A 19,108-nucleotide genomic window follows, 5' to 3' on the forward strand; every position below is an offset into this window, starting at 1 on the left:
AGGTTTGAAGTCTGCGAATTGAACATTGATTTCTCTTCAGCTTTTTTTGAAAAATGGTTTTCTTATGCTTGTAAGTGGGTATTAAATTGTCTATTTTTCCCGATAAATCAAATGATCTGTAGGTGTATTCTATAAAGCAGTACTAAGGCGAGTTTATAGTCTATGTCGGCAAATGTTTTTAATTGTTTTCTTTTAAATCATTAATGGAGAGATTTGGTTTTTAGCTATTGATTAAGAAGAAAAGAAAAATTGGAGCAGCAATATACTTAATATGTTGCAAGTGTTAGGAGAGTTTGACACACCAAGTACACTTAACCAGCAATCTGAGAGATGCATGAAGTATCTGTCTATTTTGTTTCTGCTAAGTAATATGAGGGAAGAGGATTAGGTTATAGAAGTCTGTTTATAATACTGTACAAAGGCAAATTTAAACTCTGATGTACTTAAGCTTGTTTGATCTCTGACTGTTCCAGGCATTGCTTCTAGCCCATGATGGAGTAGCACAGCAGGAAATGCTACTAGAACCGACAACTGAAGACCATGTTTATGAGAGAGTTGCACAGTATGGAGAAGAGACTGTGAAAATTGTTCGCATTGAAAAAGCACGTGATATCCCCCTTGTGAGTATCAAGTTCTGCTCACATTATTTACATGCACTTCAGTTTGGCATGAGATGCGACAATAACTCTGAATATTTCGAGTTAAATGCAGCTACTTCATCTTAACTAACTGTCATAAATTAATATACCTTACAATGTAACAATGGTTACAAGTGATGAAAGTTCAAGAAAATAAAATTCTTGCTTTAAAAAAAGTACTTGGTTAAAACTGCACAATAATACAATTTTAACAATTCCACTGTCAGGATCTATGTTAAATAGCAGATCATTAAAGAATTAGGATTCATATCCGTATCATTTACTTCTCTCCATTTTGATAATTTCCCCCCCCCAAATTTTAATTCAAGCAGCATGCAAATTATATAATTAGGGTTCAGGTTTGGAACTGTTAAAGCCTCCCATTCTGAGGCAATTGAATTGATACACATTTGGGATGCTGAGTCATCCCTTGATTTGACTGTCTTCACAAATGGTAATTCAGCACATTCAATCGGGTTCTCTAATCTCTTTGTATCCGTTTTGCTTAATGATGTCATCAGGACTTCTTGCTCAGACAAAAAAGTCAAAAATAGATGCAAGAAAACAAGGTATGTGTTAATCATATTATTTTGGCGTAATATGGAAAGCACATTCTGATGGCAGCACTCTAACTTTCATAGATAATTCTTCCAACAATCTTGGAAAAAGTGCAATTGATCATTGAGGTTTTCTCTTGTTGGCAAATTGAACATCATGTCTCACCTTATCCGGCAGTCCTTGCAGATCCCAGAATGAGAAAAACAATAGCTATGCAAATCACAGCATTTGAGATATAAAAAAAGAATTCTTCCTGTTAAACACGTTTGATATTCCGGACCTTCCGGCTAACAGAATTTGATCGGATACTGCTGAGTGTTTTTTTAAATTGTTAGCTTCAAAGAGGCAGTGCAGCATGAATGCGAAACTAGAGATAACAGTAACACTCCTGATTTTTAACATTAAATCTTGTTTAATAAGGAATTTTACACTTTGAGACATATAACGACAAGACTCTTATTTCATTTGGAGATCTGCAAAGACCTAACAAAACCAGCTCGGTGATTGCTTCCAAAGAATTAAAATGTCAACAAACTGGGACTTAACTGCTTATACAAATAGCTATTAGTGCACATATAGTCTCCTTTTGAGTAATCTATTTGCCTTTGCTTTTTAATCACTCGGCCCCTTAGAAAATGGGATTTAGACTGATGTTGCGCATCATTTGTCCTAATTTAGGGCTCAAGTTAGGCCCACCCCTTTTTTCGGCGCACTCCCAGAGCTGCGGCGACTTTGTGGGCTGAAAACGGCTCCGAAAAAATGTAAGCCGATTTTGGCCGCTGTGTTGCCTCTCCCGGGGCTTGGCGCAGCGTGGCCAGTCGATTGGGGGGCAGAGCTTAGGGCCCTGCACGAGAAACAGTGCCGGCAACTCTCCACATGCGCATTGGAGTGTGCGCATATGCGCAGTAGCTCCTCGCCCCCAGCGCGTCCTGGAGTTTGTGTAGGAGGGACCCGATGCTCGCCGCCCCTATCCCTGGCCGAGTGGTCTCACGCACCAGCCGGGCACGCTGTGGAACGCACTTTAGATAAGCTGAGTCGGGAACAGGAGTGGGGTCAGACAGAGAGGATTCTTTGGGAAGGGATTGGAGCTGGGGCTGAGATGGGGCACTCTGGGACTGGAATCTGGACTTACTTTTGTTGCACCGGCCGGCCCACTGACATCCCGGGTCGAGTTTTGATGGGAAGGTAGGACTTAGTTTTATTTTTTATTTCCATGTACCTACCTGCGCTGATTTCTTAACTCTCCGCAAGGGTTTTCTGTGCAGCCACAAGTGGCCACGTACGCTGGCCTAAGTTCGTTTGGAGCAACTATTATCTCTCTAAAGTGGTTTAAATGGCCAAAACAGGCGTGGGTGGCTAGTAACGCCCCCTTTTGGAAAAAAAACAAAACTTAAAAAAAAATCCTAACTAACTCACTTACACTGGCGCAAATTGTGCAAAATGTGGATTTTTAAGATACTCCAGAAAAATCAAGTTGCTCCAAAAGAAACGGAGCAACACCTGGGCAATTTTGAGCTCGTAGACACTGACATTTCACATGAATAAATCACTTGAATACTTTTTGAGACAAGTTCCACAAAACCTTGTTTCATCAAGGTTTATATGAAAATGGTCACACTGGGAATGGCGTGCATATACATTCAACTTGAAACCATCTGACTTTTTCCAGGCTACAGAATCAACTTCTTACCGAGACATTGGGTGCTTTGGGTTTTGCTGTTGAAATTCAGCCCTTTCAGTTAATGATTTTAATTGGATTACAGCAATGAACTTTTAATATCCTACTTTGAATACTTGCCATACTAGGTTGCAATGTTTAGCACTTTAAATTAATGTGATTTTTTTTTAAACTTCATCCATAAAAGTAATTTAGTTGCTTTTCATGTAGGCTGGACTTGAGAGCAGTGTTGAGTATTCAAGCTGCGCCATCTTCTAAATCTGAAAACCATATTTTGTCCTAGTTCCATAACTGTAAGCCACAACTTTGGTACTGCATTCAAGGGGCCATTCTTAATTTGTATGTTTGTACAGTGAATGTTGGCAGGCTATTAAATTTTCGTGCAACTTGATTGATGAGCATGTATCTGCACTTGCAGTAGGGGTCATTAGAGAGTTCTCAGTAACCGGAATCCTGTCTAGTTTTTCTCCTCTCTAGGTTCACAATCTGATTATTGTGGTTTGCATGGTCTAAGTACTGAGTGGATAAATTTCCTGACTCATCGGGGAGTGGTGACGCAAAGTTATGATATGGGCTTGCACCTACTACAGTTTGGTGTAAGTTCCTTCATAGCACAAGATGGTGATGTTTAATTTCGGAAGCCCATATCTCAAGTGAGAGTACTCAAGATGCCTAAAGGTTCTTGTTTCAAGTAAACATTGTACCATTTTTGAGGTATTTCCCTTTGACAGGCTAGAGTAGTGACCAGGGGACACATTAGAGGACTTGAAATAGTCCAATTATAATTTACTTCTCAGTGTCAGCTGTGGCTCAGTGGGTAGCACTCTCGCCTCTGAGTCAGAAGGTTGTGGATTCAAGTCCCACTCCAGAGACTTGAGCACACAAATCTAAGCCGACACTCCAGTGCAGTACTGAGGGAGCGCTGCACTGTCGGAGGTGCCGTCTTTTGGATGAGACATTAAACCGAGGCTCTGTCTGCTCTCTCAGGTGGACGTAAAAGATCCCACGGCACCATTTCAAAAGAGCAGGGGAGTTATTCCCGGTGTCCTGGCCAATATCAACAATCAACATCACTAAAACAGCTTATCTGGTCATTATAGCATTGTTGTTTGTGGGAGCTTGCTGTGCGCAAATTGGCTGCCGCATTTCCGACATTACAACAGTGACTACACTTCCAAAAAGTACTTCATTTGCTGTAAAGCACTTTGAGACGTCTGGTGGTCGTGAAAGGCGCTATATAAATGTAAGTCTTGTCTCATTCTATGGACTGCAGCAGTTTGGCACAAGAGCAGTAAGACATTTTTATCGAGACAACTGGTTCTGCAGAATGGAATGAGGGGCATAGGATGGATAAAATAAGTCCAGTGGTGTCATTTATGTGGAATCACTGTGGTCAAGTTTCGGTCTGAGTTGCTCCTATTTTTTTGGAGCAACTGGTTTAGAATGGAGTATTTTAGAAATTGCAATTCTCGGCATTTAGTTTGCTTCAATTCTCGTCAGTTAGAACAGTTTCAGTTTGGAACAGATTTTTTTTTTCAAAAGTGGGCATGTCCGGCCAATTACGCCTGTTTTGAAAGATTAGGCAGTGAAAACTTACTCCAAACTAACTTAGAATGGAGTAAGTGTAGATTTTTGTACGTTCAGAAAAACCTTGCCTACACTTTAGAAATCAGGCGTAGGTTACAAATCAGGCGTAGGGACCGAGGGGTGGAGGGAGAGGGTGAAGGGAAGTAATTAAATTCTACAAGCATTCAACAGTCTTGCTTATACAAATAAAGAGCCATCCTGAATAAAAAATTATAAACAAAACAAATACAAAATATTGATTATTCCTACCTGTGTGAAGCAGCAGCAGCCTTCGAACTGCAGTGTTTCAGGCAGGCCTTCCTTCCATGTCGGAGGCAGGGGCGGCGTCAGTGGCTCGACGCAGCCGAAGAAACAGCAAGCAGCCTTCGAGCTGCGAGGGAAGCTGAGGGCATTCGGCCACTGGATAGGGGCGGCAGCAATGGCTGACAGCGGCCGAAGACACAGCAAGCAGCCTTCGAGCTGCGAGGGAAGCTGACTGCATTCGGCCACGGGATAGGGGCGGCAGCAATGGCTGACGGCAGCCGAAGACACAGCAGGTAGCCTTCGAGCTACGAGGGAGCCTTGAGGCCATTCGGCCAGGGGACAGAGTAGGCGTGCAAAGCACCGGGAAGGAGAGGCAACCAGCTAGCCAGTTTGAAACTTAAATTTGTAATTGAGGTATGGGTGCTGCATTGTCAACACCACGGGTTATTGCAATGGTTCGCCAGCAATTCACTGCATAGGAGAGAATGGATTAGAGCTCACCGCACCAGGAACGTCATAGCCCGTAAGCTGATGTGCAGGAGATCTTACTCACGTCGGCAATATCGAGCCAGGCGCTCGTACCTGGACGTGAGCGAGGCTGATTGTGTCAAAAGGCTGCATTTCTGCAGAGAAGTTGTCGTTGATATGCTGAGAGCAGATTTGCAGCCCAGAAGCAGAACGCCAACTGCCTTGTCTGTTGAAGTGAAGATAACAGCTGCACTTGCCTTCTATGCCTCGGGATCAATTCAGGCTACAACTGGAGATGTGTGCGCCACCTCTCAACGTGCAATACATGCCTGCGTTTACCAGGTCACGGCTGCACTGTATGCGCGGAGGAATGACTTCATTAAGTTCCCAATGACCGCACAAGTAATCCATGAGAGGGCTGTGGGCTGTTTCAGGATTGCTGGCTTCCCAAAGGTACAGGGCTGTATTGATTGTACCTACATCGCCTTGCGAGCACCTGTGGAAGATTCCAAGCAGTACAGGAATAGAAAAGGTTTCCACTCCATCAATGTGCAGCTCGTGTGTGACGACAAGCAGCGCATCATGTCAGTCGATGCGAGATACCCTGGCAGCACTCATGATGCATTCATCCTACGCGACAGCGTTATATCTGACATGTTTGAGCAGCAGCTAGAAGGGCAGAGCTGGCTACTGGAAGACAAAGGGTACGGCCGGACCACCTGGCTCATGACGCCCCTACGCTTGACACGGACAGAGGCTGACCGTCAATACAACATGGCGCACATTGCGACGCGCAGCATCATTGAGAGGACCATTGGCATATTGAAACAGCGATTCCGATGCCTGGACCATTCCGGAGGCCACTTGCAATACTCTCCTCAGATTGTCGGTCACTTCACTGTTGTGTACTGCATGCTCCATGACTTAGCCATCATGAGGCAGCAGGAGCTGGTAGTGGATCCAGAAGACCCACATGAGGGGCCAGTGCCTGATGATAGTAATTTGGAAGAGCAGGATGAGGATGATGACGACGATCAGGAAAGAATGCAAGTTCCTGATGCCGGAGCACGAGGTCGGAGGAAGGCCGTCCATCGTCCCCCTTTAACGATTGCTCGAGCCTTGCGCCAGCAGCTCATCCATGAACGCTTCAATTACTGATGCCTGAGTGCCCTGCGACAACTGTTGCGCATGGACATGTTTATTCTTTGGAGTTGTTCCTATGTTGTGTTGTGTTAATGGAACATGATTCAGTTTTAATGAAAAAATATTTTATTGAAAAGTTAATGTCACTGTAATAAAATATTTGTTGTATCAAACTTTACTTTTTAATATGACTCTTGAAGATCACTTATAAATTTGTAAAGTTACAAAACAATTTCAAATTGAAAAATCGCATCTGGTTGTACTGAATCTTCAGGATCCTCAGGGTTGGCATCATCATCATGTTCTGCAAAATATATCAGAACAGTCAAATGTTTAACAGCAAGGGAGGGGGCAGGATGGGTGGCATGAGTACTCACACATAGCAGGCCAGGCAGCAGGTTGATTTGAAGGGCCACAATGCATTTTCAGGACATGCCTTCTTCCTCGTGTGTGGGCCCAGCTTGTGCTGTACTGATTGCTTTTCTCCATGTACGACTCATCATAGCAGCTACCCTCTGTTCCAAGGGTGTCCGTGGATGCAGATTGGGCGTGCCTCCTCCTGTTCAAGTTGCTTCCCCTTTGTTGTGGGCCAATTTCTTCTGCAAAGAGTAAAATATAACTTTTTACAGAGTGTTTCTTTCTGCAGGGTGGGACATACAGATAGTCACATTACAATTACGATTACATTAAAAAATGAAAATATTACTTGCACTAACTACTTGACCAAGGTCGTGCCATTTCTTTTTCCACTGGCTTCCAGATCTCATGGTATGCACCACTGCACAGTAAACTTCTGCAACTTGGTTCCAGCGTTTCTTCATTTCTTTAGCTGGCACTTTTATGCGACCTCTGTTGCTGGTATCCAGCTCCTGCCATCTCTGCTCAATGATGTTTACTAATATCTCCACTTCCTCATCCAAGAAATTCTTTGTTCTTGGTAGACGTTGTTCCATTGCTGTATTGAATTGACACACTTATTTTTCAAAACACACAGTCCTTATTTTGCATGCACCTATGAAGCACTTGTTCTGGAAGTTTAGCAGCAAAAAGCAGCACTCACTGATTTCAGCATGTAATTTCTTCAACAGTGCTGCTCAAAGCACTCCTTCAGACACACAAAAATCACCAAGATTCAATCCCAAGCCTTTCCAGAGGTCCACGAAACAATGGCCAAGTGCCAATATTTATGGCCTACTGCGCGCGTGCTCCAACGCGCATGCGCAGGGCTGCCGGCACGGCGTTCTCCCATTTATCTTGGCCCCGCCCCTTTGCACTTGCAGAATCGGTGCGACTCTGTGGCTCCGCCCCCCGCTGTGTGCCGCTCCGAGGGACCTGCAGGGAGCCCAAGAATTGCAAGGTACATTTTTGTCGCGCTTTTAGGCGCGAAAAACGGGCGTCCATGTCGGAGCTGCGCCGTTCTCGGCACGGCCCGAAACTTGACCCCATTGCTGATATTGTGCAATTTTGAATTGATTGCAATCAAAAATGAGAGGGCAATCCTGACATGAAATATTTGAACACACCCTTATAAATCAAGACTTGACTTGTGCTGCTTCATTTAATATGTTCCACCAGTACAATTTATTTGGAAGGAGCTAACAAATTGTATCATGGAATTTTATCTGAGATTTTTTATTTGTGTATTTTAAAAAATTGTGCTTGAAAGAGTAGAAAAGGATTTAGAACATAACTTGATCTTCTAATGCCACAGAATATGAATCGGAAGATCAGAAATCTGCATGCATAAACCATTTGGTAATTACACACAAAAGTATGATATGTTGCATCCAGTCACTCCCCAGAGAGCAGATACAGGATTGCCAAGTTCAAAGCCAAATGGGGGCATTACATGGATAAGATAGGTGATGGGGCTTAAATTACATTTCTGTTTGCTGACAAAATTAATTTGAAACCTTACACATCTGAACTTTGTGTTCAGTTTACATTTTTGACATAAATGAGTAAGTACAAAGTTGGAGAGTCATCAAGTTTCCATTGAGCTCTCCTTTGAATTTTTCTTTGGATTGGTAGATTAATTTTCATTTGTCTGGCTCCTCCTTGTAGTCTGTAAACATCCATTTCAGGATATTTATATGGTGCTAAATTGCTACGGTAATATCTGGGGAGATTCCCTTTAGTATGTCCACTTTATAGAGTGTGTTTTTAAGATGTGTTGTGGGGCTCAGTCATAGAATTGTTTTGCCTTGTTCTCCCTCATCCCCTTCCTCCCTGAATGTAGGACAAGACAAGAAAATTCATATGATAACTCACAGCAATAAATTAATTCCAATCCAAGCAGCAGATACACTGAAAACAGCCCCTTGTGGCTAATTGATGCCAATGGATGTTCACAAGCCTCCATGGAGCAGCATTATAAAATAGTTACATTACCAATGGTTTTGATGAGAGTAAATATAGAGAAACTGTCTCTAGTGGCAGAAAGGTCGATAACCAGAGGGCACAGATTTATGGTGATTGGCAAAAGAACCAGAGGCAAACATGAGGAAACACTTGTTTTACAACAGCAAGTTGTTGTGATCTGTATTGCACTGTCTGAAAGGTTGGTGGAAGAGCCGGCACAGGCACGATGGGCCGAATAGCCTCCTGTGCTGTATCATTCTATTACTCTAACCAAAGTTAAACTATTTGAGTGAAGCTGTGATAATTATCCTCCTCTGTTGTCCAGCTGAGTGTGAATGCCCTCACCTGGTGCCGCTCTTACCTGTCCAGTTGTAGCCAAAGAATCTCCTGCAATGGATTATCTTCCTGCCCTGCACCATTACTTCTGGAGTTCCTCGAGGATCTATCCTTTGCATCCTCCTATTTCTCATCTACATGCTGGCTCTCGGTGATATCGCTATGACGTCAGGCCATGACATGTACATAAACAACACACAGCTCTCCCAACCTCTCTACTGCCTCTGCGTTGTGAGACTGCTTGTCCAACATCCAGTCCTGGCTGAACTGAAATTTCCTCCCATTACACATTGGGAAGACCAAAGCCATTGGGCTAGACTTTCCACTCATGATCGCTGAGCTATTGCTCATCTATCGCCCATATAGGCAGCCCATCGCTCATTTTTGATGAAAAGTGGAAAGTTGGGCCGGAACATCGCCCACTAATCGCCGGCCCAACTTTCGGCACACATGAATGTGCTGCATCGCCTGGCCTAAGGCTACTGCCGACCGCAACTTTCGCCATATCGCCCACACATCGCTGAGCTGATCGCTCGCCGAGAAGATCGCTGGAGAAAAGCTGATCTCACCTGACTAAGTCGGCAGCACGCGGCACTACGGATGCTATTTTGAAAGTCGGAGGATCTGAAAGGCTGCTTCAACAAGTGCTTATGAGGAGAATCAATTTGTGAGTGAGTGGCAACAGTCAAAAAGGCCCTTACAATCATCTAATCACATTTGTATCTGTTGTGGACAAATTTAGGGCATTTATAGCAATTTATAGTGATAGGGTCTGTAATTTCTCTGCCAGTATTGCTCACTAATCACATGCTGCAGATTGAAGATGGGAGAAGGTTTATTGAAGAGCATTATGTGCCCAATCAAAGAGCTGGCAGACTGCTGCGGAGGAGGAGACCTTACACCCAAAGCATTTACAGGGAAAAGCGATCATACCTGAACTTGTCCGATAACACATGCCTTAGGAGGTCATCAGTGAGATATGCCAGTTCATTAAGGGAGATCTGCAGCCTACCAGCACCATCAGGACCGCACTGCCCATTGAGGTTAAGGTTACTGCGGCACTTTCCTTCTATGCATTGGGCTTTTTTCAGGCCTCAGCTGGCAATATTTGCAGTATCTCTCAGCGCGCCACACATTGCTCCATTCGACAGGTGACTGAAGCCTTTTACGCACGCAGGATGGACTTTATAAACTTCCCTATGACCAGGAAAGCACAGACTGAGAGTGCTTTGGGTTTCTTGCGAATATCAAACTTCTCCAAGGTGCAGGGAGCAATAGACTGTACGCACATCGCCCTGCGAGCACCTTTACAGGATGCAGAGGTGTTTCAGAATCGAAAGGTATTCCACTCCCTGAATATGCAGCTCATTGTCGACCACAACCAAATAATAATAGCAGTAAATGCAAATTTTCCAGGCAGCATCAATGATGCGCACATTTTGCATAAGAGCACTGTCTCTGACCTATTTAAGAGTCAGCCACAAGGTCACCGTTAGATGCTGGGGAATAAAGGATATGGCCTTGCCAGCTGGCTCATGACGCCCCTGCATAATCCCCAGACGGAAGCCAAGAAGCACGACAACGAAAGCCATATAGCTACATGCAATGTTGTGGAAAGACAATTAGAATTCTTGAGCAGCGCTTCAGATGCCTGGACCACTCGGGAGGCAACCTACAATACCACCCTGAGCAGGTCACTGAGTTTATTGTGGTGTGCTGCATGTTGCATAATCTAGCTATGAGGAGAGAATAACAATTGCCACCTCAGGAGAGAGGACGCGGAAGAGGAAGATGAAGAGGAGAAGGATGACTGTCCTCCCCGAGGTCCTAATCAGCCTGGGCGATGAACCCATGCCCCCCCCCCCCCCCCCCCTCCCCGGCAACACTGGAAAAGCCCCATGGTAGTTACGCAGCTGCAGAACTCTTGCGTCAGCAGCTCATAAATGAACGCTTTGCATGAACTTGCATTAGTGACAGTTACAGTTGCGTTACGTTTCATCATTGCCTCGCCTGGCCATGGCCATTGTTTCCAACCATTGTATTCATGTTTTACGTTCCGTTATTAGAAGATACTTCAGGGTAATTGTAAAGTTAAATAAAAGAATGTAATAATGACAGAGAAATTTGAAACTTTTTAGAACAAACATGTATAACACCCCCCTCCTCCACCCCGAACATTCAACAATATTTTCAAAACAACAAAACAGAACAATTAATAACAAGTAACAAAATTTCCCCTTCTATGCGGCCACTCTTCCCTCCAGATCCTTTCTTACCCCCGCCCCCCCACCGGTTTTAATCCCCGAGTAATGGGACCAATACATCTTGCAGCAGGGGACCTCAAACCTCGAGGCCTGCTGCTGTGGGAGGGGTGACGTTGGTAGCATCCCTTCAGTGGCTGGAGGAGAAACCTCTTCCGAGCCAGAAGGAAATTCTTCCTCCTGACTCGCAACTGTCCGATTGGTTGGTGGGACGGCACCTTGGGGGGCAGTGCCGTCTTATGACAGTATCGCATGCCGCAAGGCATGGACAGCGTCAGCCATTTGGCCCATTGCCACAGCTGTGTTCGATGTTCGAATTCTTCCGTTATTCGAGCGGACATTGCAGCAATGTTTATGGTCAACACACCAATCGCCTGGAAGAGTTCTCGACTGATGTCAACGCTCTCCCTTGACAGTGTGACCATGTACGCGTTAGGATCTGCCCATTGCAGGGCGTGCCTATCTTGCCGATTCAAGCTCCGTGGGGTCGGCGTGGGCACTGTATGCCTTGGAGTCGCCTGCTGCAAGCCGCTTGGCCCCGCTACTTTATCTGTTGATTAAGACGTTGCCGCAGGTACAACAGATGACATAGGCTCATCATCCTCATCCTCATCCTTCTCCTTCTCCTCCCCTTCAGTGGTGTCCTCTCCACCCGTGGTGATGACCACCTGCAATGGGACAGGTGCGGCCTCCTTTGCGCCTCGGGAGTCTGGGGACCTGCAAAACATAATTGAGCTTATTAGAACAGAAGGGCAGACATGAGAATGCTTGCACTGCGCTGGCATACGTAGGAGGAGCAACATTACTGCAATAAATGTCAACGAGCGACGTTCCATATGATTACATCATATGGTTGTACATCATTCACTGCCCCAGAGAGCTGTGGAGGTTGGATCATTGAATTTATTTAAGGCGGAGATAGGCAGATTTTTGAGCGATAAGGGAGTGAAGGGTGATGGGGAGCGGACAGGGAAGTGGAGCTGAGTCCGTGATCAGATCAGCCATGATATTAAATGGCGGAGCAGGCTCGAGGGGCTGTGTGGCCTGCTCCTGCTCCTATTTCTGATCTTATGTTGTTAACCTGAGAGTAGTACAGAAGCTGCATACATAACATGACATAATTCATATATTATAATGAAATGCTGTTACATTACTTTAAATTACCACTGGTTTACCATTGCTTTACACATTATTAACGTGGCGCAACAACAGGATCTGTACCACCACGGGTAGCAGAGCAACTGTGGCTGCCCACTAGTGCTGCAGCATGTTCCTCGAAGTCACTGAGCAGCAGTACTTGAGCAGGGCCTCCTCCGATGCGTCTCTGCTCCGATCGATTCTTAGATATCTTCCTCTGCAAATGTGACAAGAGCATAGCAGAAGTTAATTGGCTAGGCACTATTGCGGAAAGACAACAGATTCTAACGTTATATGCTAATACAGTTTGTATCCAATGGATGCGTGGTTATAACATCTACGTTCAGACACCAAACATCTCACGTACAATCTCCAGGTCCAGGAAGGGCCCCATCCATGGGCCGTTGCATTCGGCGGCTGAAGGGAGGTAGGCGGTTTATTTGATGCGATGGAGGTCCCCTGGGGGGGCGGGAAATCAGGACCGTTGGTGAGCTCGGCAATGACAGGAGTGTAATGAGAGGGGGCACCGTGTCCATGGGCTGTGCTCGGAGACCTCCGTGTGGCCGGAGCTGGTGTCCCAGGGCAGCTCTCCCCCAGTCCAGGCTGGGTCACTGTGTAAGAGACAGCAGTCGGAGAGACTGACAGTCTGGGTAAAGTGACCGGACCCCTCAGTGCTCAGTCGTGCCCCATCCACCAATGTAATCCAAAAGGAGACGGTGTCAAAATTGGACTTAAAGGGCACAGATTCCGAAACCCTGTCCAAATCTTAGCAGGGAATCTGTGCAAGAATACCCAGCTTAATTTCAATCCGGCAGATTTACATATTCAGTGAATCATTACAATTTAAAGTCTATTTAATACTAACCCTTGCCGAAGCAACCAAGCTATTCCATCTCTTGCGGCACTGGTCCAATCCCCTCAGCTCATGGGACACCGAGGACACCACATCGGCGATCTCGCCCCAAATTTTTCGATCTGTCCGGGGTGGAGGTTTCCCATACCCACCCCGGGTTAGTTGGCCCCACCAAGAGTGCACCTCCTTAATGAGGGCCTCATTGCCCTCATCGGAGGAGGGTTTTGCCCCCCTCCTCCCTTCCACATCCTGCCCACTCTCTCCACTTTCTTGTTGGGACATCTTCAACTTCCAAGACAAATGCACCACCTTCCCAACAAAGCGCGCTTTCTCTCTCTCTCTCTCTCTCTCTCTCTCTCTCTCTCTCTCTCTCTCTCTCTAGCGATCAAAAAAAATGGGCGATCTTCCAGTGATCCTGAAAAATAGAAAATCGCTAAGGCCGGTACATCGCCCATTTTGGGGCGATAGCAATCTGAGTGGAAAGTCTAGCCCAATTTGTCTTCAGCTCCTGCCACAAATTCCATTCCCTCACCATCGATTCCATCTCCCTCTCTGGCCACTATCTCAAGCTAATCCAGCCTGTTTGCAACATTGGCATCCTGTTTCACCCTGAGCTGAGCTTCCGACCCATATCTTCTCCATCACAAAAAATGCCCACTTCTACCTCCATACTGTTGCCTTTCTCTGCTCCTGCCTCAGCACATCTGCTGAAGCCCTCATCCATGCTTTTGCTACCTCCAGGCACAATTATTCCAATGCTCTCCTGGCCAGCTTCCCATCTTCTACCCTCCATTCAAAACTGCTATTGGTATTCTACCCGTTCGCCATCACCCCTGTGTTTGTGACCTACATTGACTCCTGTTACACCAACGTTTCAATTTTAAGGTTCTCGATCTTGCCCCTCCCTATCTCTGTAACCTCCTCTAGCCCTGCAACCCTCCAAGAATTCTGCAATCCGACAACTCTGGCTTCTAGTGCAGTCCCCACCACATCAACCGCACTTTCAACCATCTAGGCTCTAATCTCTGGATTTTGCTCCCTAAACCTCATCGTCTCCCTGCTCCTTTAAGACCCGCCTTAAAACTTACCTCTTTGGCCAAATGTTGCATCACCTTTCGTAATATCTCCTCCTTTGACTCGGTGTCAGTTTTTGTCTTTACGTTCCTGTGAAGTGCATTGGTGCGTTTTCCTACATAAAAGGCACTATATAAATGCAAATTGTTGTTGTATTTGCCACGGTATTTTAATCCAGTGGTGAATACATATTTATCAAAAAGGTTGAGAGTTCTTTGTGAATTTTTGTAAATTATTTCACTTCAAAATAGTTGTCAGAAGGACTCCTAGATTGAATACTATACCTGGATAAGATGCTAATTACTGATTGTTCAAATATTTTTACATAGAAACAAAACTAGTTTGACAACATTTACATTCAGGATCACTTGTGCAATAGGGACTTAGCTTATAGAATTTAAATCTTTAAGCCATTGATGTTTAATCTCAAGAATTGATGAGACAACTTAATTGTAAATCTTTTAATTTAATCAAATCACATCTCAATTACTCAGTGTAAATCCTTCAACTTGTGCTTCCCCACTTGTTATGGTGCTCTAAGAATTCCAAAGTTTAAAGCATTTTTAAAGTCCTAAAGAAACTGTTACATTATTATTTCTTACGACGTGGAATTTAGACATCAAAAGCCTGAGCAAGTTCACTTGATTACTTTCTTGTGAAAGACATTGTCAGTATTACAATTCTGTATTCAGGCTTTTTTGACAATTCTGATTCCATGTGCCCATGCAAAGGATTTTTATCTCATACTTACAAGTACTAGCTTTGTTGCATCGAAATCAAATTTCCAGAATTTGATTTGACACTTTTTATTTTATTTTTTGTTCCTGGGATGTGGGCATAGCTGTCAAAGCCAGCAATTATTGCCCATCCCTAATTGCCCTTGAGAAGGTGGTGGTGAGCCGCCGCTTTGAACCACTGCAGTCCATGTGGTGTACTCCCACAGTGCTGTTAGAGAAGGAGTTCCAGGATTTTGACTCAGCGATGATGAAGGAACGGTGATATATTTCCAAGTCAGGATGGTGTGTGACTTGTAGGGGAACGTGGAGGCGATAGTGTTCCCATGCGCTTGCTGCCCTTGTCCTTCTAGGCGGTAGAGGTTGCGGGTTTAGGAGCTGCTGCTGAAGAAACCTTTGCAAGTTGCTGCAGTGCATCTTGTAGATGGTACATATTGCAGTGATGGTGGTTGAGGGAGTGAATGTTGAAGGTGATGGATGGGGTGCCAATCAAGCGGGCTGCTTTGTCCTGGATGGTGTCAAGCTTCTTGAGTGTTGTTGGAGCTGCACTCATCAAGTGGAGAGTATTCCATCACACTCCTGACTTATGCCTTGTAGATGGTGGAAAGGCTTCGGGGAGTTAGGAGGCGAGTCACTCGCTACAGAATACCCAGCATCTGACCTCCTCTTGTCACCACAGTATTTATATGGCTGGTCCAGTTAAGTTTTTGGTCAATGGTGACCCCCCCAGGATGTTGATGATGGGGGATTCGGCGATGGTAATGCCGTTGAATGTCAAGGGGCGATAGTTAGACTCTCTCTTGTTGAAGATGTTATTTGCCACTTACCAACCCAAGCCTGAATGTCGTTAGTGAACATTCCCACTTCTGACCTTTGGATGCAGGGAAAGTTATTGATGAAGCAGCTGAAGACACTGCCCTGAGGTACTTCTGCAGCTGTGCAGCTTATAGGGAACATTGCTCCCAGGGCCACTCCCTTCCGCCTGTATACCACTCTGCCGCCACCTCTAGTGGGACAGGACATGGTGGAGGAGTCTGAAAGGTATGATTCTGTGGCTATGACTATGTCAGGCTGTTGCTTGGGGGACAGCTCTCTCAATTTTGGCACAAGTCTCCAGATGTTAGTGAGGAGGGTTTTGCAGAGTCAACTGGGCTGGGTGTGCCGTTGTCGTGCCCGGTGCCTAGATTAATGCCGTGTGGTCCATCCAGTTTTATTCTTAGTATATTTCTTTGTAGCAGTTTGATGCAACTGAATGGATTGCTAGGCCATTTCAGAGGGCAGTTAAGAGTCAGCCAAGTGGGTCTGAAGTCACATTTGGCCAGACCAAGTAAGGGCAGCAGATTTCCTTCCCTAAAGGACATTATTGAACCAGATGGGTTTTTACGATAATCCTGTAGATCACCATTACTGATGCTAGCTTTTTATTCCAGATTTATTTAATTAACTGAATTTAAATTCGCCAGCTGCCGTGGTGGGATTTGAACTCATTCTGCGGATCATGAGTCCAGGCCTCAGGATTACTAGTCCAGTAACATAACCACTATGCTACCATATACCCCATTGCCGAAACACTCTCGTATTAGTGATCCTGGTTTTGTTTGCAGTCTTAAACCTCTTTTCCTCGCCTGGAAATTTTTTTATGCATGGTGCTGAGTCGGGGAGGGGCACTACAAATATTTTAACATTGAATTGCTGACGATTGTCGCAACATTTTGAAATTGGTGCTTATTAATTTTGTTAACTGTTCATATTGAAATATTAGAGAGCAGTGGTAGTCCAAGTAAGTTTTCCGAGTTAAGGTGACGAACCAGTGGCTTCTGTGATGGAGACCAAGATTTGGTCGTTTTCATCGGTTGTTTTTCTGGAATGTACACATTTACTTGACCCATTTTTTGGCATACTATCTATTAAGTTCAACTATATAGGATGTCCAGTTTCTTGTTGGGACATCTTCAACTTCCACGACAAATGCACCACCTTCCCAACAAAGCGCGCTTTCTCTCTCTCTAAAGTACTTGCATTTTGATGTTGGAGTTCTAGAAATTGGGATGTGTCCATCTCCTGTCGTGCAATGATCAATGGAATCAGTCCTGATTACCCTGAGTCTGAGTGAAGTCGATGGGAAACCACTGCCTGAACAGCATCTTACATTTGGGTGCTCTAGAAACCATACTCATAGTCAACATACTTGGTAGAAGAGGAGATTTAGTCCATGTTGCTTACTTGTTAAAAATGATGTAAACTTTTGACTTTCTGTGCATTGTGCTTTCTATCTGAAAAGATGTCACCGACTGACTGCTTTTTGTCATAACATCACTCACTACTGCTCCCAACATGAATCAATGGAAAGAATTAGATTTACTTAAGTTTTTTAAGATATTTGGATGCTACTTCTATCCTTTGTTCTTCTTAGCCTTCACCTGATAAGTCTACATTTCATTACAGCATTTTAACTCCATCTAGTGGCCCTCCTAAAAAGTTTCACATTCCCAGTAACTATCATTTATCCAGTAACTTTTTAGTTCCCCCTCGCCTCCACCCCTCTTCTCCCCCCGCCCTCCCCCCCCCCCCCCCGCCCCCAAGGTCCTGAATGTGGCGCCTCAAATTAAGGTTCAGTTCCACTGGCACTGACATTTCTCTTGTTTGTTCAAATGGTCATTCATGATGTGTGAACTTGGTTAATGACTATAAGGCTGTTGAAATTTTCGTTGGTGTAAATTGTGTGAAATATCTCTAGTTCCAGACATGAGGCAATCACATAACAATTGGTATTTAAAAAATAAAAATTTTTGACCAATTTCAAGAATGTGCGACCAGGGAAGGAAGAAAAAGGGAATGCTATTGGTATGTGTGGAATGCTTTACAGAATAATTGTTGTAATGTAGGAAACATCTCTGAAAACCAGGGCGAGAGGACCTGAGGAAAGGGGTCAGTAAGAATGTGTGTTAGTGCTAGGCCCATGCAGCAGAGCCTGCTCTCCAATCGTCTTGGATCCCCTTGCCATTGAACCAAGACCCTGATCTGTCAAGTTTGTGTGGTAGCTGGTGTGCAACGGCCACCTCACGTTAAAAGAATTCACGCACAGGTATCTTCCTCTCTTTAAAATGAAGTACGGGACCTGGAACATCAGGCTCATTAGTCATCTTGGAACTAATTTTAGTGTGGAAGCAAGTCCTCCTCGACTCAAGGGGACTGCCTTAGAAGAGAAGTTTGAGCACATGGGTATCACAGCAAAGTAGTTGGGTAACGAGCATCATAGCTAAATACATTCCTGTTATCACCTGAGATTCATGTGTCCTTTAAAACAGAGGATCACTAGCGACAAAGAGCAGTATTTTGAGCTGATTTTTTTCCCCCCTCCCTAGCACAGGGACAGTGAGCCATTGGTAGTGCATCCATCGCTGTCTTAGCGGGAATCAGCCGATTCATCAACAGTCCAGGCATTCAACCTGTCTGTGGTTCACAGTCAACCTGAATGACTCATGTTCCTTTGTATTCGTGTACAGGGAGCCACGGTACGCAATGATGTGGAATCTGTCATTATCAGCCGTATAGTGAAGGGTGGCGCAGCAGAGAAGAGTGGTGTATTGCATGAAGGAGATGAAGTTCTTGAAATAAATGGAATTGAGATTCGTGGAAAAGATGTCAATGAGGTGTTTGATTTGCTGGTATGTCATTTGTTTTTATCCTATTTAAAGCTGTATTTTCTTTCTGATTTTGTAGATCTGATCCTTGTGAAGTATTTGTGTGGTTTTCATGTTTCCGGTAGTCTTTGAATTAAATTGCCTGATATTTCAATAAAGTCAGACTAACGTTTTTTTTCTTTGTTATGCACGTAGGCTGATATGCATGGTACACTGACATTTGTGCTGATTCCCAGTCAGCAGACGAAGAACCCTCCTGCCAAGGAGATGGTGGTAAGTAAGCTATATATAAAACAGCTATTTAGAAGGTATACATAACTGATTTAAATTGTTAACTTCTATTTGACTATTTGACTGCATCTTGTTGGAGCGTGGAGGCCCCGACCGAGAAAC

General features: G+C 44.6%; 1 protein-coding gene across 2 annotated transcripts in view; it reads left to right on the top strand.

Moving 5' to 3' along the window:
* pals1a (protein associated with LIN7 1, MAGUK p55 family member a) overlaps positions 1–19,108 on the top strand; it is a 164,387-nt gene that overhangs the window by 107,388 nt on the left and 37,891 nt on the right. For both annotated transcript variants that reach the window (XM_070878966.1, XM_070878965.1), the window contains 3 exons: positions 474–620; positions 18,578–18,739; positions 18,911–18,988. In XM_070878966.1, the coding sequence (XP_070735067.1) occupies positions 474–620; positions 18,578–18,739; positions 18,911–18,988 (387 nt within the window). The remainder of the gene's footprint in view (positions 1–473; positions 621–18,577; positions 18,740–18,910; positions 18,989–19,108) is intronic.

The sequence above is a fragment of the Pristiophorus japonicus genome, chromosome 4 (assembly GCF_044704955.1).
Source record: "Pristiophorus japonicus isolate sPriJap1 chromosome 4, sPriJap1.hap1, whole genome shotgun sequence".
NCBI lineage: Eukaryota > Metazoa > Chordata > Chondrichthyes > Pristiophoridae > Pristiophorus > Pristiophorus japonicus.